Source organism: Neophocaena asiaeorientalis, unplaced genomic scaffold (genome assembly GCF_003031525.2).
Source record: "Neophocaena asiaeorientalis asiaeorientalis breed wild unplaced genomic scaffold, Neophocaena_asiaeorientalis_V1.1 scaffold155, whole genome shotgun sequence".
NCBI classification, from domain to species: domain Eukaryota; kingdom Metazoa; phylum Chordata; class Mammalia; order Artiodactyla; family Phocoenidae; genus Neophocaena; species Neophocaena asiaeorientalis.
The window spans coordinates 3,972,196-3,999,390 of NW_020173040.1; the positions used below are offsets into that span (position 1 = coordinate 3,972,196).

Sequence of the window (27,195 nt, forward strand, 5' to 3'; positions counted from 1 at the left end):
GTCATATAGTAAATTGACTATTTTTTATTTTGGTGTACAGTTCTATGGATATTAACATGTATAAATTTCTATAACCAATGTCATGATCAGGATCCAGAGTAATTCTACCACCCCTCAAAACTCCCTTGTGCTAAATCTTTGTTGTCACACCCTCCCCTCCCCTTAATCCTAGCAACCACTGATCAGTTCTTCATCCCTATAGTTTTATATTTCTGAGAATGTCAAATAAAGAGAATCGTACAGTAGGTAACTTTTTGAGACTGGCTTCTTTCTGCATAATGTCTTTGACATTCACGCAAGTTGTTGCATGTGTTGTTTGTTCCTTTTTATTGCTGAGTAGTATTACATGATATGGACGAACACTTAGGTTGTTTCTATATCTTGGCTCTTGTGAATAATGCTGCCATAAACATGGGGTGCATATGTCTCTTTGGTAACCTGTTTTCATTTCCTTTGGATAAATACCCAGAAGCGGGATTGCTAGATTGTAGGGTAGCTGTATCTTTAATTTTTTGAGGAAACTCCATACTGACTCCCAGAGTGGCTGAACCAATAAGTTTTCATTTCTCTGGGATAAATACCTAGGAGCGGTTCATATGATGAGTGTGTGTTTAACTTTCTAAGAAACTGCCAAATCAATGCTGGAGAGGGTGTGGAGGAAAGGGAGCCTCCTGCACTGCTGGTGGGAATGTGAACTGGTGCAGCCACTATGGAGAACAGCATGGAGGGTCCTCATAAAACTAAAAGTAGAACTACCATATGACCCAGCATCCCACTCCTAAGCATGTATCTGGAGAAAAATATAATTCAAAAAAATACAGGCACCCTAGTGTTCACAGCAGTATTATTGACAATAGCCAAGACATGGAAGCAGCCTAAGTGTCCATCGACAGATGAGTGGATAAAGAAGATGTATATATATATATATACAGTGGAATATTACTCAGCCATAAAAAGAATGAAATCATGCCACTTGCAGCAACATGATGGACCTAGAGATTTTGATACTAAGCGAAGTACATCTGACAGAGAAAGACAAATAGCACACGATATCACTTATATGTGGAATCTAAAATATGACACAAATGAACCTATCTTTGAAGCAGAAACAGACTCACAGGCATAGAAAACAGACTTGTAGTTGCCAAAGCGGGGGGTGTGGGGAACGGATGGATTGGGAGTTTGGGATTAGCAGATGCAAACTATAACATTACATATAGAATGGATAAGCACCAAGGTCTTACTGTATAGTGCAGGGAACTATATTCAATATCCTGAGATAAACCATAATGGAAAAGAATATAAAAAGAATGTATATATATATATATATATATATATATATATATATCTGAGTCTCTTTGCTGTACAGCAGAAATTAACACAACATTGTAAATCAATTAGACTTCAATAAAAAAAAGAAACTACCAGACCAGTTTTCAGAATTTATATTCCCATGAGCAGTATATGTGTACCAGCAGGTACTCAGTGTCATTTTTGGCACTTGGTATTACTGATATTTAAAACTTTTAGCTACTGTAATATGTGTGTAGAAGTATCTCATCGTAGTTTTAACTTGCATTTTACTAATAACTAATAATGTTGAACATAGATTCATATACTTATTTGCCAAACTTATGTTTTCCCCGGTGTGTCTCTTCTAATCTTTGGCCCATTTTTCATTGGGTCACTTCCCCCTTACTATTGTTTTGAGAGTTCTTTAGATATTCTGTACCCAAGTCCTACAGCAAATGTATGATTTGCATATGTTTTCTCCCAGTCTGTACCTTGTTTTCCATTGTTCTAGCAGTGTCTTTTGTAGAGCGAAAGATTTTTATTTTGATGAAATCCAGTTTATCATTTTTTATCTTTTATGGAGGCTTTCTGTGGGCTGTGATTTCAGTTTCAGTTTAGTTTCAAAACCTTTTCAGTGAAAGTACTCCCTGAACTCTAGGTGCTGAACAGGTATAGAATGACATGACCATATGAGTAGGGGTGGTTACAAATCTTCAAATATTTTTTATCCGTATCTCAGTATATCTAGTACCTAGGGGTTTTGATTTTGAATCTTATACCACTAAACCTGAAAGGAGTTTAACTAAAATGCATTTTTGTTAAGGCACTGCGAATAATGTTTTCCATTCAATTCAAATAATAGGCACGACAATTCATAAATTTGTGGAACTTCTGTAGTGACTTCCAAGAGAATATATGCCTATGTAGGGAATAACTATATTGGACTTTCATAGACTCTGATCTATTAAATATGGTGTCCAAATTCACGTTCTCAAGGTAAGAGTCCTGTGTGTCTTTCCTAAGAACAGAACATAGATGTTGGGAGCTCTGTAGTAAGCCAGTTATTAAAACCTGTTTTATGTACAGTCATCTTTTCATGTGCAACGATCACCCTTTACCTGCCAGGCATCTCATAAATTACATGGGAACATTTCCTTAATGATAGAGTCAAAAGTTAACACAAAAACATAATGTTAGTGGAGCAACAAGGTCCAGTTCATACTTGACGAAATCCATGTTTCAAGATCCCATGGTCGCCTATATTGAGTTTTAAGACTACTGCTACCCTGTCATTTAATTTCAGGTCTATAGATCATAAAGTTGTCTCATCCTGTCCAAATTCTACATTCAGCTATTTTAATTTCCATCTGCTTCTTCATATGGGGCTGCCTTTTAAGTTTAGTAATTGTAGAGAGAACAGCCAGGGTAGAACCTGGTTGTGCTTTACTTACGGAGTTTTTATATGTGAAAGACTAAACAAAGGACAAGACTCAAGTCTTAAATCTTCTGTCCTCATTCTTTTTAGTAAGCAAAAGTCTGAGTAGTTGCTGAAAGACTATTAAGCTCTCTGGGATTCTACCTCTATGCTGCATCATTTATACACACCAACATTGCCACACCTCAGACCTCCTTGGTTTCTAGAATTCAGATCATCTAAATCATTAGCCTTTTCTGACTACGTTCTCTACTCTGGCCAGACTCGGGTCAGGCACTCAGTGAAGCTTTTATTGATATATCCTGGGTTGTCTCTCCCTTACTTCCAACATAGTAGTGACAATCCCTACGCCTTCATCTATCACGACTAGGACTCCAGGGCTGGGCAGGAATAAATGGTGGCTGGAGGCGATGTAATATGTTTATGCTGCCATTTGCAAACCCTGACATCACCATGGTACCCGCAAGGTCCCATCAACCTCCCTGTTGCTGTGCCTCATGCATCACTCATTTTCTGCATCCTCGCCCTTGGGCTATAGTATATCACTGTCACCTATGAGAGTCACGGAGCCACACTGACTTGGCTCAATACAAAGTCACAGCTGGGTTGCTATTATTCCCACCAGACAATCTCTTGGCTAGCAACTTTCCTACTGCATTTTCCCTCAAGGTGAACTCAAATCCTCCCTATTGGCTTCAAGTCTGTAATGTTGCTGGGCGGGTTCCTTTCCACCATTCTTATTGCTTCTTCTTACGTGTCGGAATTTTCCATGACTGTAAAACTCCTGGCCTCTCTCCAGCGTTTCATTTAATCTGTGTACTGGCTCACTTAAGTGGTTTACTTTCTAATTGTGATTTTCTCTTTCGCATAGATTCTTACTTCTTTTCTATTTAGAGAAGACCTTTCAATATTTCCTGTAGGACAGGTTTGATATTGCTGTATTCTTTTAGTTTTTGCTTGTCAGAGAAATTCTTTCTCTCTCCTTCTATTCTAATTGATAATCTTGCTGGGTAGAGTATTCCTAGGTTGCAGAATTTTCCCTTTCAGGACTTTGAATACATCTTGCCACTCCCTTCTGGCCTGCAACGTTTCTGCAGAGAAATAAGCTGATAGCCTTATGGGGTTTCCCTTGTAATTAACTCTTTGTTTTTCTCTTTCTGCCTTTAGAATCCTCTATCTTTAACTTTTGCCATTTTTATTATAATATGTCTTGGTGCAGGTCTGTTTGGGTTTATCTTGTTAGGGACCTTCTGTGCTTGCTTTCTGTATCTGGATATCTGTTTCCTTCTTTAGGTTTTGGAAGTTTTCAGCCATAATTTTTTAATTTTTATTACACTTGTGGCTGTGGTTTATTGAAGTAAAAGGATAGAAATTAAAAGAGAGAAAAGGGAAAGATGTGTGGGGCATGATTTCCAGGAGAAACCAGGAGCAAGCTTCCAAAACTTCTTTCCCAGGGGAGTTGCGTGGATGTGCTTAATTCTCTGAGCAATGATTTGTGACAAGGTGTGCAGCCAGGGAACTAGCGGGGCTCACCTGAGCCGTGGTGTCCAGGGTTTTTACTGGGGATCAGTCATGTAGACATGCAGTGCCAGCATGACTTATCTCAGCTGTTCGGACTCCAGATCCCCAGGAAAAAGCAGGCATTCACCGTGAATCATATCGTTAGCATAAACTATTTGACCAAACTGATACTGCTTGGCCCAAGGCCTCAGGCACACAACACTCTTACCAGGCAGAGTATTCTTTTTTTATTCTTTGTGTTGTCACATGCACTTCAGTAAAGATGCATCAGTCAATCTGGCTACAGCTCAATCAGATCCATTTAACAAATGACAATAATTAGTGTACTCAGAGTTACACACTTGCTTTGTGTAGAAGGAAGGGCCTGTTCACTAGAACACAGAATGCAATCCCTGACAAAAATCAACATTAATACATGTGAGAGCCCAAAATTTCTTCAAATACATTTTCAATCCCCTTTTCTCTTTCTTCTCCTTCCAGGATCCCTATTATATATAGATTGGCACGTTTTATATTATCCCATAGGTCTCTTATATTGCTTTCATTTTTTTTTTTCATTTGGGTTTCATTTGGTCAATTGGGTGATTCAGCCTTTCATTTACTCTTTTTTTAAAAAAATTAATTTATTTTTGGTTGTGTTGGGTCTTTGTTGCTGCGCGCGGGCTTTCTCTAGTTGCGGTGAGTGGGGGCTACCGTTTATTGCGGTGCATGGGCTTCTCATTGCGGTGGCTTCTCTTGTCGGGGAGCACGGGCTCTAGGCGTGCGGGCTTCAGTAGTTGTGGCATGCGGGCTCAGTAGTTGTGGCTCATGGGCTTAGCTGCTCCGCAGCATGTGGGATTTTCCCAGACCACGGCTCGAACCTGTGTCCCCTGCATTGGCCGGCGGATTCTTAACCACTGCGCCACCAGGGAAGCCCCTCATTTACTCTTGAGAGAATTAATTTTCTGGCTGGAGTTTGGGGACCAGGACATGAGTATACTTCTCTCTCTCTCTTTGGGAGCCAGCTGCCTGCAGGATGTGTGGATTCTCACTTTGTCTAGGTCGAACGGTAAGCTTAGCAGGGAAGAAGGGAGGCCTGCAGGCTGCTGGTGCTGCCTGTGACTGGGTGGGGACATCTACGTCTGGGGTGTGCATTTGGCAAGAACTGGACCACACCCTCTAGCACAACATTTATTACTAATAAAGCTGAGATTTTAACCTCTGTCTGATGTCTGCGTCTTTCTCTGAATTGGCTTTCAGAGTCAGGTAAGGGACAAGATTGTCATTTACTAGGCATGTCAAAACTCCACCACTTCATCCCACCCCTCCTCCATCATCCAAGCACCCTTGACTCTTATTAATTTATAAGATTAAGGCGTTCAGGTGAGCTCTTCCCCAGCCTTCTCCATCCCTACGTGTGTGTCTTTGGATGGCTTTCTCTCCATCAGAGGAATCACCACCTCCTTTCTAAGACTGATCTTTCTTTCAGGTCTTTTTCTAATTACTGTCTTGTTTCTCTCCTTGTCTTTCTTGTCAGGGTCTTTCTTACCATAATCTTCTCTTCCTGGTCACTTGGAAAGAGGACGCCAAAGAAGATCTCAAGATCAACTGATGATTTCCCATCAAGCCGACAGGAAACCCAAGACCTTAACCCAGATTCACAAATATGACAAGAAACCACTTAACCCAGAGGGTTTTGGGGGAATCAGAGCCTGCTATTATAGGTTTGGCTACTCTACGACCTATAGCTCCTTAAGTATAGGACCAACTGCATTTAAAATGTGTGATTTATGAGTTATATCCTGCATACTTTGAAATATCAGACATAGAAAATAAATTTATGTAAATGTTATAAAATATATGAAAGAGTAGAGGAGATAAGGAGAGCAATATACACCACACTTTCCCAAACCTTACAATAATACACTTGTTATAATTAAATATTAAGTTTGGTGCTAAGCTTCCTTGAAGCCATGAAAAAAGGTAAACACACTGGATTACATAATTCTCATTGTTCGAGAAAAGGAAGCTGAATATCTAACAAAGTTTTGTCAGAAAGGATTCTTTCCAACTCAATTGCTCTGGAACCTGTGGACCAGTGACGGGGATGCCAAAGCACAAAAAGAAAGGTGTGTTCGACAGTGGGTTTGCGAGAGACACAGAGGTGGGCTTCAAGCTCCAATTGATAGGGTTACTTGTTACCAGTTATTAAACTGGTGAGACGAGAATAGAATGTTTAGGTTGACCAGTTCTACCTTGGTCGTGCTGGGAAGTTATTTGTAAATGTTGTCCCCGCACCAGCCCTCTTGCTTATTTGATATTATGCCTTTGGGTAAAGAGACAACATGTACCAACACCAACTCTTGTTTTGATCTTACTGATCTGAAGGATTCTTCCTTTTACAGGGACCAGAATCATTTGCATACTGAGGTTATTCCTCATCCCTAAGAGTAAAACCAAAGTTTTGAATCCAGAGGGAGCATTGTTGGTTTCCTATTTGATATTCCAGGAGGGAACTACTCGTGGAGGACAGGACAGAAAGTTGCATTCAAATCAAGAGACAAACTTTGGAGTCATTCATTCATTCCAAAAAATCGAGCTCCTGCTAACGTGGCCATGTGCAGGCTCTGGGAACACCGTGGTGAGTGGAATTTGTAGCTGGTCCCTGCCTTCGTGGGGCTTAGACTCCAAGAGCCCTGACCTCGTCTACTAAGGTGTGAAGCAGTCAGGGAAGTTTGCCAGAAGGAATTGGCATTTGGGCAGAGTTCCAAAAGATGAGCAGGTGGAGGGAAGAGGATGTGCAAAGTCCCTGCGGCAGGAAGAAAGCAGTGGCTTTGAGGGGGTGGAAGAGGGCCAGCAAGACTGGAGGACTGAGCATGAGGGGCGGACAGTCCAGGGTGCGGCTGGACGGATGGCAGGGCCTCATGGGCCCAGGAGCAGTGGGAGCCACTGAGGGGGCTTTTCAGGCGAGCTGGTGATGGGGGCTGTGGGGGCTGGTTAGAGTCTCTCTGGTGTAAAATGGACTGAAAGACCAGGACTGAATTCTGAGGACTGATTTCTGAGGGGACAGCTGCAAGAACCCAAGTGAAAAATGATGCTGGCTTGTACTCAGGTGCTGAGGGTAGAGAAGGAAAGATGTGGGTGGACCATGATTTATACGTGAGGGGAAGTTATCCGACTTGGGGATTGTTAGTGCAGAAGAGGGAGGACTCCAAATGCTTTGCCAGTGACTGTCTTGCTGAATGAGATGGCAGTGGTGCTATTCATGGAGCCCCGGGGGATCGTTTTGGGAGGAAAAGCCTGAGGGCGGTGCCTTGAGACAGCTAAGTGGGCCGGTGGCTGGGGCTTTGGGTTAAATGCCCGGCTGCAACCAGCGCTGTGTTAGCTAAAAACTGAGTCACATGGTACATCTCTTCTTGAGGGACTGAATGTTGGAATTTACAAAATGTTGAAATTCTATTAAATGGTTTGGTAGAATTTTATATATACCTTTCCAAGCAATAGGGGAAAGCCATGAATATGGTTCCTGAACCTAAGCCCTCAAAGCACCCTGCATGGAGGAGCACGACACGTATGTAAACTTCCGGTGTGAACACGTTTGCAAATCACTGGCCCAGGTTTTGCAAGGTGCCCGGACCACAGGGAGGTCAGGAAGGGAAAAACACCAACGGTGTTGATCACAGACGCTAACCCCTAACCAGACCCTGCCGTCCGCATGGTGCTGGGGCCGGTCCCACTGAGAGAAGAACAGGAAAATCGTCAAACGGCAAATGGTGACACAGAAAATGAAAGCAAGCAAATCTATAAGGAAGATTAAAGAAGTGGTAGAGACATCTGAGTACTCAAAAATTTGATTTTAAAAGTAATCACTGGTGGGAGGGATAAATTAAGTATTTGGGATTAACAGATATACATTATTATGTAGAGAATAGATAAGTGACAAGCACCTACTGTATAACACAGGGAACTATATTTGACATCTTGTAATAACCTATGAGGGAAAAGAATCTGAAAAAGAATTTATGTATATATATGTATGTATATATATGTATGATGGAACCACTATAACAGAACCAATTCGCTGTACACCCGAAACATTGTAGATCAACTATACTTCAATTTAAAAAAAAAGCGACTACAGAAAAAGTAGATAAATTAGGAATTTGGGATTAACATATACACATTACTGTATATAAAACAGATAACCTACAAGGACCTACTTTATAGGACAGGGAACCCTACTCAATATTCTGTGATAACCTATATGGGAAAAGAATCTGAAAAAGAGTGGATATATGTATATGTATAACTGAATCACTTTGCTGTACACCTGAAACTAACACAACATTGTAAATCAACTATACTTCAATAAAAGAAAAGAAAAAAAAGTCATCACTGGTGCCAACAGTTAGGTAGAAATAACTAATTCTTCCCATTCTCCCACCATCTCTTGCTCCCCAGAGGTCCTGGTTAAGGGTGAAGGAAAGCTCCCTTTTCCGGACCTCCTCTTTCTGTCTCTGGTGTTCACCTATGATTCAGCCAAGAAAGAGTCAACAAAGGGAACCGGAGGGGCAGGAATGTGCTCCCGTCACCCCCCAGGGAGCTCAGCCAAGGCAAACGGGAAGTAGCCTGCTTTTACCGCCCCGCGCACTTTCATTCCTCCTACGTGTGCTCGGAGCCCCAAGGGGAAAATGCAATTTGGTAGCAACCTGACAACCACATCCCTGGAGCCTTGGTCCAAAAAGGGTAAAAATCCAAACACTGCTCTGGGAAGGGAGGAGGGGAGGAGGCAGGGTGAAAGAGAATACCATTTCCACCCATGGTAAATTACGCCTGTGATTCCATTCAAGTTAATGTCTACCTAGAAAGTGGAAGTTAGGTTATCAAGATGGGGGCACTTTATCTTTCTCGTAATGAAATCATGATTATATCTTGAAAGGTTAGTAATTACCAGTAAAATAGCAAAGAACTGTTCCAAAGTTTTATTGAAAATATACCTTATTAAGGCTGAAGGTTGGTGCAGATAACCTTTGAGTTTGGCTGGTAGGATTGTAAGTTGACTAGGTCTAAGAGGGCGGGCGGGGTAGAGCTCTGCAGCTGCCGGGGGCATCATCCCTCCTGTGGGCTGAGGTGGAGGCACTGGCCTGAACACCCACCACGAAGATTTCACGGTGTATCGTGAATTCTACTGTAATTGCTGGGGCCCCTGATTGGGAAGTATGTGCTGAAATATTCTCTTGAAGTCCTACCATGTTTTTATGTTTCTCGATATACACACGTGTATCAGACGATATACACGGTATCAGAAAACTTTAATGCTGAAGACTCCAGGATAGAATGATGCTCTGGAATCCCCTTAGGCATGTCTCCCTCGCCACGCTCATCCTTCCACATGCATTGTTGATTAAACTCTTTGGAACAACGTTTTATCAATTCTCATGCTCTTTAACAAGCTTCAGTTGCTTTTATGAAGTGACCAACGTTCTCAAAAATTATGATTCAGAAAATGTCTCTAGTGCGGGTTGATCATTCCCGTCTACCTTTGCTGGTTGCTCTGCAGTTTGCAGCCTCAGGAAAAGCAATGCTATAAAGTATGGAACACATCACCCTTTCTGTTCCTCTCTGACCTGCCCTCCTCTGCTCATTTACTCACTGCCCCATACAGGCAAGCCATCCATTCCCCACGTAGTAAGCACTGACATCTTGATGCTGCTGCTCTTGCTGGGTACCCAAGACAGACGCCTCTGCCCCTCCTGTACCTCTGCTCCGTGAGGTTGGAAAGGTGTTGGGAAGGTGCAAGGAGAGCACAAGTCAGGATCAGGAGGTCAAGCCGGGGCTGACCACACTTGGCCAAGGCAACAACATATGTCAAGGGCGTGGAGAAACGTCCCCAGCAGTTACACAGCCCTGCACCTGACAGTTCTCTCCATGTATTGTATTGTAAAAGCGCCCACTTTGGGGGCGGGCAAGAACCATCAGGGTTTTGTTTGTTTTGGTTTGGTTTTGGCCTGGAATATTTGTGATATATGTCATCATTCAATTCTATATACAATATATAACCATCGTTTGGAACTTTCACACTACTTTGGGGGGTGGGGAACACGTTCAAAAGCCAACGTTGAGTCAACAGGAGAACTGGGAGTGAATGTGTAAATGGACTTGGCGTTCCCCTTAGACAGGACGGAGGAGCCGCACCCTTTGGCCCTGCACCCTGCGCCCCGCGGTGGCCACGCCCCAGGCGCACCTCTCACAGGTGACACGAATGCGCTCCTCGCTGGACGACTGCTGCTCGTCCTCCTTCTCCTGGAAATGCTCCCGGACACACTGCTCTTCAAACTCGTGCAGCCTCTTCAGCTCCTCGTCGCTGAGAAACAGCTCTGTGCAAAGGCAGAAGCGGTTGCCACGTGAGAAACCAGCCAGGTAGATGCACCCTTTCGAATTTCACAGCCCGCCTTTAACCAAGCTCCCTTCCCCACCCCTTGCAGGCAGCGCCCTGCTCCTGCCACTGGTTATATCACACAAAGACTCCTTGTAATATGCGGCGATCATATTGATATTTCTGGTGGAGCTAAACGGCTCACTTTTTAACACAAAAATCCAAATTACAGCTATTTGGAAAGCGAAACCAAGTATGATTTTCTGGAAAAGGTTTTGCATGTATTTTATGGATAGAGTCAAGTGGACAGGAGTATTTTCCCATTCTCTTCAGATGCAACACACTAAAAACATTTTGAGGACGTCGCTGGTGGTGCAGTGGTTAATAATCTGGCTGCCAACGCAGGGGACACGGGTTCGAGCCCTAGTCTGGGAAGGTCCCACATGCCGCGGAGCAACTAAGCCCGTGCGCCACAACTACCGAGCCTGTGCTCTAGAGCCCGTGCTCCGCAACAAGAGAAGCCACCGCAATGAGAAGCCCACGCGCCACAAAGAAGAGTACCACCACCCGCCGCAACTAGAGAAAGCCCTTGCGCAGCAACAAGAACCCAACGCAGCCAAAAGTAAATAAATAAATAAATTTATATGTATAAAAACATTTTGAAAAGAACATTGGCTTTACAGAGAAAAGTTATTTTCAAGAACTGTCTCAATTTCTCATCTCTTCATGAGTGGACTTTCAGTGATATGAATTACTAATAGATGAACAAAACTAGAATAAAATCAGCATAAAATGAGAAGCATTCTGCAAAGAATAGCATTTGGATAGAGTGCTGTGTTTTCACACATTTAAGTAGTTTAAGGAGATTTCCATGCAGGTATCCAATTAGAATAGTCTTTCTAGATTAGCCCAAGATAGAAATGAGAGCCCTGCACATACTCAATCCACGATCCTGTTCGTCTTGGTCCCCTTCTCTTTTCTTCCTGCAGTGGCGGCTGAGACGCATAATGATTATATAGACGTGGCTTAAAATGATCATTGGTGGAGGCAAGACTGGCCGGTCGTGAAATGTCATAATCAGCTGATAACGCTGGAATTTCCACACCTGGTTGGATATTGACTTTACTTCAAAGAAGGTATTGCTTTAAAAAGAATACATGTTTAGTTAGTTGTATTACTTTTTTTTTTTTTTTTTTTTTTTTTTTTTTTTTTTGGACAGGCTCAGCGGCCACGGCTCACGGGCCTAGCTGCTCCACAGCACGTGCGATCTTCCCGGACCGGGGCACGAACCCGCGTCCCCTGCATCGGCAGGTGGACTCTCAACCACTGCGCCACCAGGGAAGCCCAGTTGTATTACTTTTAATTGTGATTTCCCAGGGCAATCAGAATTACTCACACTGAATTGAAAATATGCAGTGAAATGGCCTTTTGGGGTCATTCCACGAGTTAGTACTGACTCTGAATGACCTGTCTTTTGGTTTATCTATCATCGTAGCTTACCAACATTCAAGGACGTTTTACTCATATAAATAATTAAGTGTATTGAAATTGCTACCCACTGCTTTCTTGCAAAACCACACCACAGTCTACTGACTGCTCAGGAAATTTTATTTCATATATTTAAAGGTATGAACCATCCCACTAAGCATTTTGAAGTATTTAAACTTTAAATTCAGTCAACTAGCTGACTACATTTTTTTGGAACCGAGTTGATTAATTACTGAACATTTTGATTGAAGGTGGGTTACTTTGGATGTTTGGTAGGTACAGTCTTTGTCTTCTTTGAGTTTCCAGTGGGGGGCAGTAAGCCTAGAATTGCTGGAATCCTGATCAGGCGTGTTGTCTACACGGGGACCTTAGAAAAGTCAGTTAACCTCTGTCAACCTTCATTTTCTCATCTGTCAAGTCCAGAGTGTAACCAGATTCTCTCCAATGCCCTGGTCAGCTCTGAAAGTCTATATTTCTGTGAAGGATTTTTCCCTTATATTTTTCATCTTAGAAACTAAAATAAAATTTTCCAACATTTATTAAGCATGGTCACATCCTCAACATATCATGACAAAAGGGGCAAGTTTTACAAGAAATTTGATTGTGGATTTTAAGCCTTTTCTTTCTTAGGCCATTTTATCTTCTATTCGGTAAGTGATAAGAAAAATATTTCATATAATAGTACAGTAATTGTCACAGCCTATGAAATTAACTTTGCTTTCTGTGCTTCTGATAATGAATTCAAGGCTCAGTTTGATAAATCTTCTCTGTCTCAGGAGACTTTCGTCTAAGAAAATATTTTCATTAGATTAAAATACATGCCAAGGGGCTTCCCTGGTGGCGCAGTGGTTGAGAGTCCGCCTGCCGATGCAGGGGACGCGGGTTCGTGCCCCGGTCCAGGAGGATCCCACATGTCGTGGAGCGGCTGGGCCCGTGAACCATGGCCGCTGAGCCTGCGCGTCTGGAGCCTGTGCTCCACAACGGGAGAGGCCACAACAGTGAGAGGCCCGCGTACCGCCAAAACAAATAATAATAAAATAAAATAATAAATAAATAAACCATGCCAAAAGTGTTAAAATACTAACCAAGATTGAATTTAAATGTATTTAAGTGTTAACTCTTGATTTAGGAATACATGAAGGCTGATTACGGTTGAACAAAAAAACGTTGTGAAAAATTCTACGCATTTGAAAGCCCTAGTGGAATTCCATGTAAATCCTGGGCAGCCTGGGAGATTTCTGAGATTACACTGAAAATCTGTAAAATAATAAATAACAAATATACGGTCATCAGCGGTGACACGCACTTGAAAACGGCGATGAGCAAGTTCACGAGCAGGATGTTGGCCACTAGCAGGTAGCAAGCCATGATGGCGGGCGTGAGCCAGGCGCCCGGGATGCAGGGAGGGAGCCGCTTGCCCTCCTCATCGTACTGGTTGTCACCACAAGGAGCTGAAACGAGAGTCTGTCTTTTTGTGCTTGACTTTTACATAGAATGAAAAGAATAAATAAACTGACCTATGCTATTAAAGGACCTATTTCTTTTTTACTATGTTTTTTTTCTGATTTCATAAACAATAATTTTCCATGTGAAAAATATCAATTCATACAAAGGAGATAAGGAACTCATTTCTGCACTCACAGATAGTCATTCTTAACTTGTTATATTTGTAAACATTTTCTCATTTCTGTGTTGTGTTTGTCATACACAGAAGTTCTTCATTTCTAAGCAGACGCACCTATCTATGCGTCTATGGTTTCTTTACTGTTATCCATTAGAAAGTGATTGGGTCTTCTAATTATTTAACATTAACTTATGTTGTCTTCTTGGTCATTTGTACATTAACTTTGAAAATAATTTTATTGTGAGGTAGGAGGTACGGATCCCCTCTAGCCTCCAATCCATTAACTGACTGTTCTGAGTGATGTTTGAAAAAGAATCTTTTCTCTCTCTGCTCATTTGAAATGCCACTTTGATCATATGGGACTTGTTTTCTGACGAAAAAGATAGGATGATCTCAACAGTAATTAGTGAAGTAATATCCATGAATTTATTGTCTATTTACTTTTCACTTCCTTATCGTTTACAAAAGTACTGACACCAGAAAACAAGAGAAATATTTGAAACTGGTATAAGACTATTGGTAATTAGCTGAGGAAGAAACTAATTAATACACACATTTCATGGACTAGAGTCATCAATTATGCATAAACTTACGATTGATTTCCATGGCGTAGACTACAGAGTGATTGGAAAGCAGCATTTTATTTTTTTTAGTTTTGACGGGAAGGAAGAAAAAAATAAGACAGTTGAGAGAAAAGTCAAACAAATGATGAACAACACAAGAACTGTTTTGCTGTCAAGAAACGTAAAGTGTTCAAGCTTGGGAATTACAGATTCACACTTGGAAACAGTGATCTGCTTAGGAGAATTTTACACATTATTAATTATAGGAAATATATGTATATATATTTCATGAATATTTATTTTACCACGTCATAAGCAATAGTAAAACTCACTAGTGAAAAAAACTGTGAAAAAGACATGAGGCTACTAACAGATGATCATTTTAACATGTAGGTTGACCAATCAAGCATTCCCTGTATCCCAACACAAACACATCATAAGCACAAATAAATACAAAATTATTATGAAATAATCAGACCAAGAATTGAAAACCTACATTTCATGGTGTTACTGAAAATAGCCTCAAGTTTGCCTCTTCATCTTCTCTTGTTACCCAATTTAATAAAAAAAATAAAAATATTACAACTTACGTCTGGATCCAGGGACTTTTAGCATTTATGTATGTTTACTGAAGCTAATATTCCTTTGAAACAAAATTAGATTTTTACGTTCTGGTTTACCGAGCTACAAACACATTTGCTAATTGACCCTGAGATACTCATGATAAGGATGTGTCCTGAATCACGTGATGAAAGCCAGTAGGTAGAAGGCATTGTGCAACTGGTTATCAGTCTCACTTAGTGGAGATATACCAAACAACCCTGCATTTCCTACAAGGCAAGGATGTTCAGAACCTTCTATTCTCAAGAAGCTTCTGCTTCTACTGGAAGCAGCAGCCATGCTATTGTACCTGGTGCTTTTTGACAGAGCACAACATGCAACTTAAGATATTGGTACTAACATGAAAATAGGTCTGAAGATGCTTGTTCATTGGTGATGCCATAACTGTCTGGGTGAAATAGCATAAGAGCATTTGAACTTCACTTCCTACAACACAAGAGACACTGTGACCTACCAGCTCAGCCTGGGCAGAGCTGGGGCCTGCATTCCCCAGAAATCCATGCAGGATTGCAGCTCATTTCCTCTGCTAACATCCAGAATACTGTTGATAATACAAAAATATCACTCCAGGAGTGAAGAGGAAATGGATAGCTATGTGGAAAATGGGTTTTGAAGCTTGAAGAAGAGGATGACACATGGCAATAGTCACTATCTCATTTGACTGAAATAACACTACCAGCTCTATCTCAGGGCAGAAAAAGATTCAGGTTGAAGAAAAATTAGGATGTTGGCATTGGGACTACATTCATGTGTAGGACATGCTCAAGGGATGTAAGACTCAGAATTCCAGTTAGTGGTTCTCAGAGTAGAAGACAGGACCGATGTCTCAAAACTCTGTATTTCATAATCTGCATTGATTTCTTCATAAAATAATTTGATGCCTATGGCAGAATAAAAAATACTTTATTCCCAAATTAACACAGGCTCTTCCATTAATTTGGAACTGATCATCTGCCTTGGGAAGCAGGGAAGAGAATCTTACTATGAATTCTATTCTTACGGTCTATCTGGTCTGCAAACACCTCTCCGTAGATCATCCAGTAGGGCATGTAGAAGATGTTTCGGGCCAGTTTCCAAGAAGGCTCCTCATCTGGATGCAAAATGGCTTGACGGGCTACCCCGAAACTCATCAACACCACCAGCATGATGACCACAAAATACAGCATGTCAATCATCTGAGGAGAGAGGAAATGCGCCTCTTACTGTCTTGACTCATGGGCCAAGTTCACCTGGTTCATTACACTGTGCTCCTCAAAGACCTTATGAGTGCTTAAGTAGGATGGAGGAAGCTTCTTTTCCCTCCCTCCATCCCATCCATGGGCTACTGATTCTTGTACTTCATGCAATGCATACACCTTATTCTAGAACATTGCCATTCTCATCTCATGCTCTCAATCTTTCCTCTCCTCTATTGTTACCCATAAATAAATTCCTCTAGTAACTACAACTGCAAATGGAGAAAGGGAACAATTATGGAAAATATAGGAATTTGTGAGGGAAACTAAGGAGTAAGAGCAGTAGATATCTAAGGAGGTAATGAGATGGTGAGTTGAGAGCACATACTACTGATATTCATTCATTATACAAACAGTGAGTAGTTAGTTACAGTGCGAAATGCTCTGGTTACTATGGATACTGACCTCACATAATTCTTAATTTTGAACATCCCTGAAGATGAGGGCCCTGGCTGGGATTAGCTCAACCATATATCCCTTTGCTCAAAACCACTTGCCCTACAAAGAGTTATTCCTAAGCTTGGAAGACTTCCTTTCTTCTGGGACCAGTCCCAACACTTGGGCTATTTTAAGTGATGTAAGGATGATCTGCTGGTTCATTTTTAGTTTCATATTTTATGGCCTGTTCTGGAGTAAATGTTGCCATGGATTTGTCTTGATCTCATCACACGAATTGCCTGTGTGCACTCCATGCCACAGCACATGAGCTGGAAGACTGTCTGGAGTAGGGGTAGGGGAGGGTGACCCCAGGCCCCCTTTGTCTCTGGCTTCTACTGCACGTTAGGAGGTTATGTATTGGGTTATTGCCAGAAATACATGTACCTACAGTAGGCCCTCAACCTCATGTTCATCAATTGGATTTAATTAAATTGTCAATATGTAGAAGAACTATGTATCTTAAAGCAAAGAACATTTCCTGTAGGAAACCAACTGCAAGGGAAAGGTCAAATGAAATGCAACAGAGCCACGCTGGAGGCCTGGCCTCAGGTCCTAACCACAGTCTCGGTGTCTGTAGTTACTCACGGGGCGTCAGGACTAACCATCTTTCCGATCATCATCACGTAGGGTCCCAGATACTTGTTGACACCAAAGATGTCCAGGACACGGATGTACCAGAAGATGATATCCACGCAGTAGATCACGCGGCCATAGCCCATGTAGGGCTGCTTCTGTAGGCGGAGGATGGCTCCAATCATGAACATGGAAATGGCCACGAGGTCTGTGATGTTCCAATATTCCTGAAGCCAAACTTTTATTTTCTGGCTGAGTTTACCGGGTTCTGACATAAGGATCTATAAAGAAATGCCAAAGAACAAAAAACAAGGGAGTGTGGTATTGGAAGACTTGTCTTCTTAGAATCTTGGGACATTAGGACTGGAGTGGCATTCCAGGGCATCTGGTCCCCTTTCCTGCTCAAGACTTCTAAGTACTAATCTTCTCAGGCAGAAAAACATATCTAGAAAGGGAAATTCCACAAAATCCTCTGTATGCCTAGAGTCAGGGTTTCACAAACTCTCAGGAAATGCCTTCTAAATTATGTCCCTCTGGCTGTAATTAAAGTAGCTGCCTTTTGATCCCTTTTCTAATTCTCTGGACACTTGCCTGTGAGCCCACGTTCCAGAGTTAGTCCAGGAGGAAAACTCTAGAGCAGAGATAAACCTGTGTGGTCCCACAGAGGGGCAGTCCACCCAGGGGAGATGGCAGAATCGGGATGGGAAGTGTTTATCAGCCAAAATTGCTTTGTAACTCAGAGATGGGAAGTCAGGGGAAAGCTGAACTTGATTTTCTCCTGCTTGAGAGCTTACCCTTTCAAAATCACCACTGATTAAAGGGACACTTCCTCAGAGTAAACCTGAAAATATGTAACAAGCAGCAGGCACGGGCACACTTAGAGCAAGCCCCACGTATGCAGCTATGGCGTGCAGCAGGGTGGGGGTCTTAAAAGTGGTACCCCTTTACTTACCGAGACTCTGGGGAGCTTCTGGGGGCTCCAGAGGTGGGATGGGGTGGTGGCTATTTATGGGCCAACCCAGAAGGCGTGCACTAGTTTAACAACCTGTGCACTCTGACTGATGGCTGCCCACCCTCTTTCCTATAACTGGGGGTAAAGAACAGTGTCAGCATATGGCTGATGCTCAGTGAGCTCACGGTGTCCCTAGAGATGGCACGGCAGGCCACGTGGGAAATCCCAGTTGTAAAGTGGGCAAAGTTTGAATGAAGCCCAGCTAGAAAAGAAACAGGAGTAGTAGGAGATGGGTTATAACATTTTAGATTTGGCACTGCGTTTCTCGGGCTGTCATCAGACTGACAGCCTCGAATTAGCTCTCCTGGGAAGAAGTTGCCAGTGATAATTTTTCAGTTCAGTGAAAGGGTCACTGCTGATTGCAAAATAAGAATATTGGTTCTCTATCAGTGGGAGAAAGAATATGAAATTCTGCTGTGTGCTTTCTCAAGTTCACTTCTTCTTGGCTATAAGCTTTTCCTTTACAAGCTGATATAAAGAATTAAAACTTGCAGGTGATATTAGAAAGAAAAGGACCTGGCCCATATTTCCTCTGCAGCCTGCAGGGGCTGCCCTCTTGAAGTTACATGTTAGTTTCAAGTCTCCTGTGACAGGAGTCTGCAAGAGATGGTATCTGTCCTTTTTCAACACTTCTTTGAAAATGCTGTTCCCCCTGTTTGCAGCAGTTGCGCTGGCAGCCTGCCCAGAGGCACTGGAGGTTTCCACCAGGTGGATGCGCCCAGCCCCCATCTGCTGCAGGTGCCACTGTTCGGCTCCCACCTGCCCCCTTGGGCAATTGCAGCCACTTTCCCAGAGATGCTGATGGCTGGCTGATGTGGGTACAAAAGTCTGTTCCCTTTGGTCAAAGTGGGACAGACTCTACAGTATTAAATACACTCAGAGTTCCCTGCAGGATTAGGCCAGGGACAGATTCCACTGAAGCCACACCTTGCTCAGCCCCGTCCCCTCTTCTGACTTGGTCACCCTGTTGCCTCTCTCTGCTCTCCTGGGAGCTCTCCTTTAATAAACCCCTTGCACAAGAATCCCCTTCTGGGTTGGAGGGAGGACAGTGTGGTTCAAAGTCCTGAGTTACAGGAGAAATGTCATCTCCTACATCTCCCTTTCTACTTCCAGCTCCGAGAAAACGGAGCCCAAATTTGTACCCAGTTGGAGTCATTGGTTTGTCTCAGGTACCTGGCAGCATTTATGCTGCTTTTCTAGGCACTCAGACTTATTTTTATTACTAAACACCATCTTTTCTGCCTTGTGTTTTGATTTCCAAGTTCAAATTCAGTTGGAAGCAGAAGGTGTATAAATCTCAAGCAAGGGAACTGAATCAACTTGAGATTGTGACACCTCGAAAGAAAAGTTCCATGGCACTTGGGATTTGCACAATACGTTTTTAAAATAAGGAGCTACATCTGGGGACTTCCCTGGCGGTCCAGTGGCTAAGACTCTGTGCTTCCACTGCAGGGGGCGTGGGTCTGATCCCTGGTTGGGGAACTAAGATCCTACACGCCCTGTGGCCAAAAAAAAAAATTTTTTTTTTTTTTAAAGAAGATACATCTGAATTGAAGTCAGTGGTGGGTGGGGCTGGGACAGGCCTTTGGAGCATCACCTCCCGAATTTTCTCCAGGGCCAGGCTCACGATGTAGGAGATGACGATCCACTCCTGGAGGCAGGGCCAGCGCTCCATCCGCACCAGGATGACGTAGTTGAACAGCAGTAGGTAACCCAGGTAAGATATCTGAAAGGCAGAAACTGTGAGCAGTGTCTGGGGAGGTCACATGTGCCTGAAAAAAGCTTCGAAACCCTATTTACAAGTGGACACATCTTCTAAAACAAATTTTCATTTCCAGATGCACTGAATCCTTCAGAGGAAAACTTCCACTCACATCACCGGTGCAGGCAGAGGACTTTGAGGCAGATGGGGAGGCATTTTGTACTTTAGTGCAATATGGGCACTGACAGTCCGTTCTCTAAATGAAGATGTATTTGTTGCTACTATCAGCCTCAAGGGGAAATTATAAAGTTGCACGAAATTATGATGAGTCGCGAAACTTTTAGTAGTTGACTGGTGTGCCCTCTACATTCCTGGAAATTGGAAAATGTTACTGAGTCTTCCCTGCCTTGCAAATTTCCTTCTTGAACCTTTCCACTGCTGATGGATGTGGGAGGTTCGAAGGGAGGAGGCTGACAATGAGGTGTCTTCCCGGGTACACACACCTGTCTTGAGGCCCCTCGGTCAGCCCTGATATGTCTGTGATGTGCTGTGCCCACAGCAGGGTGCCTATCCTTGTGGCATGTAGAGTTGGGAGGGATATGGGAGTGAGATATGAGGTGGAGGGAGGTGGTCTGAAGATGACCGAGGTTGATTCACTCTGAAGCTGTACGCACCACGGGTACAGGCCCCTTCTGAAGTCTTGGGTAGGTGGGGGGAGGGTGTATACTAGCAACTATATTTGTGATTTGCAGCCTTTTTTTTTTTTTTTTTTTAAAGATGCCTCCCTCCTGATTGTTTAAGTTTTACCAGGATACAGGTAGCATCCCATGTATCCACTATCTAGTCTTTGCAGGAGGATTGGAGCAAGAATTCTCAAAGTGGGGCTGCACTGGGAACCCCTGGCAAGCTATAAAATGTGCAACCCCCTCCCCACATCCAGAGGCAGCATTTAGAGGCCCTGGGGAGACGCCCAAGGCTCATCAGCCCCCTGGCCCCGCCCTCTTCATACGCATCTGTGGAGGCCAGGTATCTTCCTGGTCCCCAGCTGGTTCTGACCAGAACAGGTGGGCAGCTGTGGCTTTGGTGGTATCGCCAGATGTGGCTGCCAAAAGGTTGGGTGTCCAGGCTATAGCTGGCCTGGGTCCCCATGCAGCCCGCTGGGTGCCACGCCCCAGAGCTCTGCCTCTGCCTTCTGCCCTCCTCATCCATCACCCTGTCCATGGCTTTGGACCTGGCCCCTCACGTCCCATCACCTGCTCGCACCCAGTCACTAATGGGACGGCAGTGCCAGGATGTGCCAGGCGTGTGCTGCTGCTTGGCATTTGGGACTTCATGAATATTGTCCCTCCCCCGGACTGCAGTGGTTGCAGGAACCACAGCATGCCTGCCACCCCTGCTGGGACGGCCTGCACCTGAGCCAGTTTCCTCCAAAGGCTTCCAAGCTGCTCCAGTCTCCTCGCCCCACTTTTCCTGCCCATCCACGTGCATAAGGCTGGACCACTCTTGTTCTGGGTGCACCACTCTGCTGGAGCCGTCCAGACAGAGGCCACTGATGGGGCTGGAGGAGAGTGTGTGGTCACAAGGTCAGTGTGGCCTGCACTTGAGAGCAGAGATGCCTTGATTTGCTCCTCTATTCCAGGACTTCATGCTCTGGGTTCAACCCTACTCTTTGAGTAACCCCGTCAGTCTCCTGAAAAATGACATCTGTGAGCTTGCTCTCTAAATACTAGTCATCTTTGTTCATTGTTGGAATAAAACTCTACTTCCCTAAGTTTGTATTACTAAAGGCATTTGAAAAATCCTTCATCTTGAGCAAACAGAATATGACAATTTTGCTTTATGAAATGGTGTATTTGGGGCTAGGATGGCCACATTCCTATGTATAAATATATGACAAGATATCTATCTAGATCCAATTTTAGCTGAAGATTCTGAGTTAGTCCCACTTCTGTTTTCATAATTAATTTTAATCCATTGATTTTTTTTTTAAAAAAACACTTTTTTTAAGCCCTTGACAATTTTCTTGATTCTGACATGTCTAAAACATGCTAAATGGTGAAGGCTAAGGGCGGGGAACTTACCGTGTAAAACCAGAACTTGACAATAGGAGCGTTGTAGAATTCACAGATCTTGGTCCCGATGGGAACACTTCTTTGCTTTTTTTGTTCATTCTCCTCGTCCCCCTTTCTCGAGCCAGTGTCTGCATTCGCATCCTGGAAGCAGAGCAGAGCACGTGGCAAGCAGGCTGCCAGATGGGAAACGCCTTGGACTCCAGCACCATATTTAACAGACAGGTGCCTCAAAAATCAAGGATATAAAAGACGCAGACATAGAGAATGGACTTGAGGACATGGGGAGGGGGAAGGGGAAGCTGGGACGAAGTGAGAGAGTGGCATGGACATATATACACTACCAAATGTAAAGTAGATAGCTAGTGGGAAGCAGCCGCATAGCACAGGGAGATCAGCTCGGTGCTTTGTGACCACCTAGAGGGGTGGGATAGGGAGGGTGGGAGGGACACGCAAGAGGGAGGAGATATGGGGATATATGTATATGTATAGCTGATTCACTTTGTTATACAGCAGAAACTAACACACCATTGTAAAGCAATTATACTCCAATAAAGATGTTTTTAAAAAAAATCAAGGATTATAAAAATGTCCCCAATTCTTGCAGTTTCTAAATTCACGGCGAGAGAAATCACAACTATTTTGAAAATGAGAGTTGATGGATACTTTTAGAATCAAGGGTATCACTGACCATATTCTCCTCCTCTTTTTCTTTGCCGTCTTCATTTTCCTTGGATGTTTGATATGAGAAGTCATCACAGCTGCGAAATTCCAAAAACAAGATGGTCGGGGGGAGAAGAATCCCCATGATAACCTAGGTATGATGAGAAAAGTGGATTTTTAAGCTATGGTAATTCTTAAAAATTTTCCCAGTATAGGCAAAAAATTTTAATTATGATCTTCAGCATTAATCAGTAATCTAGCAGCCCTGGAACAGGTCTATCTCTGCTCTGACGATCTGTGGCTTATTCTGTTTGCTATGTTGATAGAATTGCAGACACTGAGAAATTTAAGATCATCCACCAGATTTTTCTAGATGAACAGCAAGCAGTATTGTGTGGAATCCTGACTTAAAAAGCGAAGATCTTGCACAGTGTTTCAAAGCAGGCAATTTTTTAAAGTAAAATATAGTAAGTAAAAATAAATAAATAAAATGATACCTCTAGTGAAGTAGACCAAAAATATTTATATAGGAATAACTTAGATGTAAATGTGAATATATGGACCAAGAGTTGGAAGACAAACGTGACTCATGAAGGTAGGACTTACTTGGGCTCTGCCTAGACAGCAGAAGGATGGCCTAGCTCATAGATGGAAACCCTTGTCATTTTTATCAGTGCCATGCAGTGTGTCTTCAATACGGAACTCTGTCCCCAACGTTCAATGCTAATTTTTTAAAGTTTCCCCTCAGCAATCCATTGTTAAGAATAACACAAAAGGGGGACTTCCCTGGCAGTCCAGTGGTTAAGACTTCGCCTTCCAATGCCGGGGGTGTGGGTTTGATCTCTGGTCGGGGAGCTAAGATCCCACATGCCTCACGGCCAAGAAACCAAAACATAAAAGAGAAGCAATATTGTAACAAATTCAATAAAGACTTTAAAAATGATCCACATCAAAAAAAAATCTCAATAAAAAAGAGTAACACAAAAGGGTTATTTCTACCATATACTAAAAATTATATTATAAAGCACCAATAATTAAAACAAAGTGGTACAGGTGCACGAAGAGACCAAACAATAGAGCAGAATGGAAGGTCCAGAAAATGATTCAACTACACATAGGCAATTAATTTGTGATACAAACACCACCTCCAATGGGAGGAGTAAAGATGACTATTTAATAAACTGTATTGAGAAACTGGGTGATCATCTAGAAAATAATTAGGTTGGATTCATATCTCACACATACACCAGAATAAATTGCATCTAGCTCAAATATTTTGTGAAAGAAAAAAAAGGGAGGGGGCACAGAGAGAAGATAAAACAACTAACAATCACCACATGAAAATTCTTTCATAAATGGAGAGTAGGAGAAGGCCTTTCTAATTAGGCTCCCAAATCAAGAAGCAATCAAAATAAAGATCAGTATCTTTGATACTGAAAAAAAATCACAAACTTCTGTACAATGAAAACATGCCTTAACCAAAGTAAAAAATAACTTCTGGGCAAACATATTTGCAGCTCATGTGACAGGCAAAGGGCTAATCTTTCTAATTAGAAAGGATCTTCTAGAAGTCAAGAAGAAAAATTCTAACAACCCAGCAGAAAAATGGGCAAAGGCAGTGAACTTAGGGACATTTGTACTGAGAGGAAAATGGGCTTGTCCTCACTCATAATAAGAGACATTCAAAGAAACTACACAGAGATCTCATTTTTTACCATTAGATTGGAATGTCTGCTCACACACTGTATTGGTGGAATTGTAGGAAAACAAGACATTCCCTACACTATAGGTGGACACCTCCACAGAGGGACAGCTATCAAGATTGCAAGTGCATATCCCCACGGGGCCACCAATTCCCCTTCTGGACATTTATACAGCAGGTGAGTGAGATACGGTATGTGTCCAAGAGCACTCATGGTGGCAGTGAGTGTAGCACCCCCAGGCAGGAGTGACCTCCATGGCCTCACTGGGGACTGGTCATGAAGGACCATGAAGGAGAACTGGGGAAGCGGGTAAGAATGAAGGAATATTCTGTGTCCCAGAGGAAGTGAAAAAGGAAGGTACAAAACAATAACGATGCCAACCCTTGTGAAAAGGAAAAAAAAAAAAAAAAAGAATATTTACCTCATCATGAAAAGAAGGAAAAAAAGAATAGTTATTCATAGTAGCTTTATATATGGAAATATACATAAGAAACAAATATCAGTGGTTGCCAATGGGTAGAACGAGCCATATGGGGGACAGGAGTTGGGAAGGAGACTTGTCGCTTATACTTTAAAATAGTTTTAATTTTTTAATATGTGCGTGTCCTTATGACCTATTCAAAGAATTAAATTAAAAAAAGAACAAACCATCCCTGCTTTAAAATAATTATATATTTATGCTGTGAATTAAAAATGCTTGGAAGGGGGCTTCCCTGGTGGCGCAGTGGTTGAGAGTCCGCCTGCCGATGCAGGGAACACGGGTTCGTGCCCCGGTCCGGGAAGATCCCACATGCCGCGGAGCGGCTGGGCCCGTGAGCCATGGCCGCTGAGCCTGGGCGTCCGGAGCCTGTGCTCCGCAAGGGGAGAGGCCACAACAGTGAGAGGCCCGCGTACCGCAAAAGAAAAAAAAAAAATGCTTGGGAGGAAATCTGATGCTTACAAATATTTATACCTTTGGGTAGACATTATATCTAAATGGTAAAGAAGGAAATGATAGAAAAATACCCACTGGATTTCAAAGACTTAGTACAAAAAAAAGCATATAGACGATCTCATTAGTGATTTTTTTCCTTTCAAAAACATGTTGAAATGATAATATTTTGTATATACTGGTTTAAATAAATATATTATTAAAATTAATTTCAACTGCTTCCTTTTTACTTTTTACAATGTACTTAAAAAACTTTTTGTAACTATTAAAAATTTTACTTTCTTAACTAGAAAATTTAAAGTGACATATGTGGCTTGCATTTTATTTCTGTTGGACAGCACTGCTATAGACTCTATAGTTTCATCTTGCTCTTTAAAATTCTGGCATGTTTAAAAACTGCTTTTTAAAATATATGTTTCCTGGTTGTTTATGGGTTGAAGAGAGAGAACATTTGGACCTGTAGACTTCATCACGGACTGGATTTGGGGATGCTCCTCTGCCCTTGTTTTCTCCTGCCACTTGGAAGCTGGATGCAGAGGCTGGACCAGACCCAGGCTGTTTTGTAAATTTTATTGAAGTAGGGTTGATTTACAATGTCATGTTTAATGTCTGCTGCACAGCAAAGTGACTCAGTTATATATATTCTTTTTCATATTCTTTTCCATTATGGTTTATCACAGGATATTGAATATAATTCCCTGTGCTATAGAGTAGGGCCTCGTTGTTTATCCATCCTATATATACTAGTTTGCATCTGCTAATCCCAAACTCCCAATCCTTCCCTCCCCCACCCCTCCTCCCCCTTGGCAACCACAAGTCTGTCCTCTATGTCTGTGAGTCTGTTTCTGCTTTGTAGATATGTTCAGTATGAAGGTTACTAAAAATAGAGTTGCCATATGATGTAGCAATCCCACTCCTGGGCATATATCCAGACAAAACTATAATTCAAAAAGATGCATGCGTCCCAATGTTCATAGAAGCACTATTTACAATAGCTAAGACATGAAAACAACCTAAATGTCCATCGACAGATGACTAGATGAAGAAGACGTGGTACATATATACAATGGACTACTACTCAGCCATAAAAAAGAATGAAATAGTGCCATTTGCAGCAACCTGGATGGACCTAGAGATTATCATACTAAGCAAAGTAAGTCAGACAGAGAAAGACAAATACAATATGATATCACTTACACGTGGAATCTAAAATACGACACGAATGAACATATCTATGAAACAAAAACAGACCCAGGTTTGAGCCCTATGGCAAGACTGTAGATGGCATGTTCTTTCATTAAAAAGTATACCATTTCTCTTGGGCTTTCCTGGTGGCGCAGTGGTTGAGAGTCCGCCTGCCGATGCAGGGGACATGGGTTCATGCCCCGGTCCAGGAAGATCCCACATGCCACGGAGCAGATGGACCCCGTGAGCCAAGGCCGCTGAGCCTGCGCATCCCGAGCCTGTGCTCCGCAACGGGAGAGCCACAACAGTGAGAGGCCCGCGTACCACAAAAAAAAAAGTATACCGTTTCTCTTTTGGTGATGTTAGCAGCAGTTGATGTCAATTCATCAACTCACCGGGGTTGAAAATTGGTGCTGTTCTAATGCTATCATTTGGTTTCCATTTCTTGGCTGGAATAATTTTACAGAGATGTTTCCCTCATCTACTCAGTGGTTCAGGTCATACAGAAAATGCAGGATAAATGCTTGATTCTTTCCCCTTTATGTACCTGTTTTCAAGATAATGAATTGATTTCCTATCAGCTACTGAAGGTAACTAATTTTTCTTTTTTTAACTATTTCGTATTCCCACCAGCAGTGTAGAAGAGTTATAGTTCTTCCACATGCTTGCCAACACTTGGTATGGTCAGTCTTTTAATTTTAGCTTTTCTAGTGGGTGTGTAGTGCTATCTCATTGTGGGTTATTTTTATTATAAAGTATTCAATTTAGTTAAACTAAAAAACTA

At 42.5% G+C, this 27,195-nt stretch overlaps 1 protein-coding gene across 1 annotated transcript in view; it reads right to left on the reverse strand.

Annotated features, from left to right (window-relative positions):
- Positions 1-27,195, reverse strand: part of TRPM1 (transient receptor potential cation channel subfamily M member 1) — a 76,778-nt gene that overhangs the window by 5,278 nt on the left and 44,305 nt on the right. Inside the window, exons 18-26 of the mRNA XM_024742733.1 lie at positions 22,621-22,743; positions 21,942-22,073; positions 19,756-19,884; positions 17,176-17,427; positions 15,901-16,075; positions 14,310-14,330; positions 13,399-13,543; positions 11,544-11,746; positions 10,473-10,605 (exon numbers count right to left, since the gene is read on the reverse strand). Coding sequence (XP_024598501.1) covers positions 10,473-10,605; positions 11,544-11,746; positions 13,399-13,543; positions 14,310-14,330; positions 15,901-16,075; positions 17,176-17,427; positions 19,756-19,884; positions 21,942-22,073; positions 22,621-22,743 — 1,313 coding nt within the window. The remainder of the gene's footprint in view (positions 1-10,472; positions 10,606-11,543; positions 11,747-13,398; positions 13,544-14,309; positions 14,331-15,900; positions 16,076-17,175; positions 17,428-19,755; positions 19,885-21,941; positions 22,074-22,620; positions 22,744-27,195) is intronic.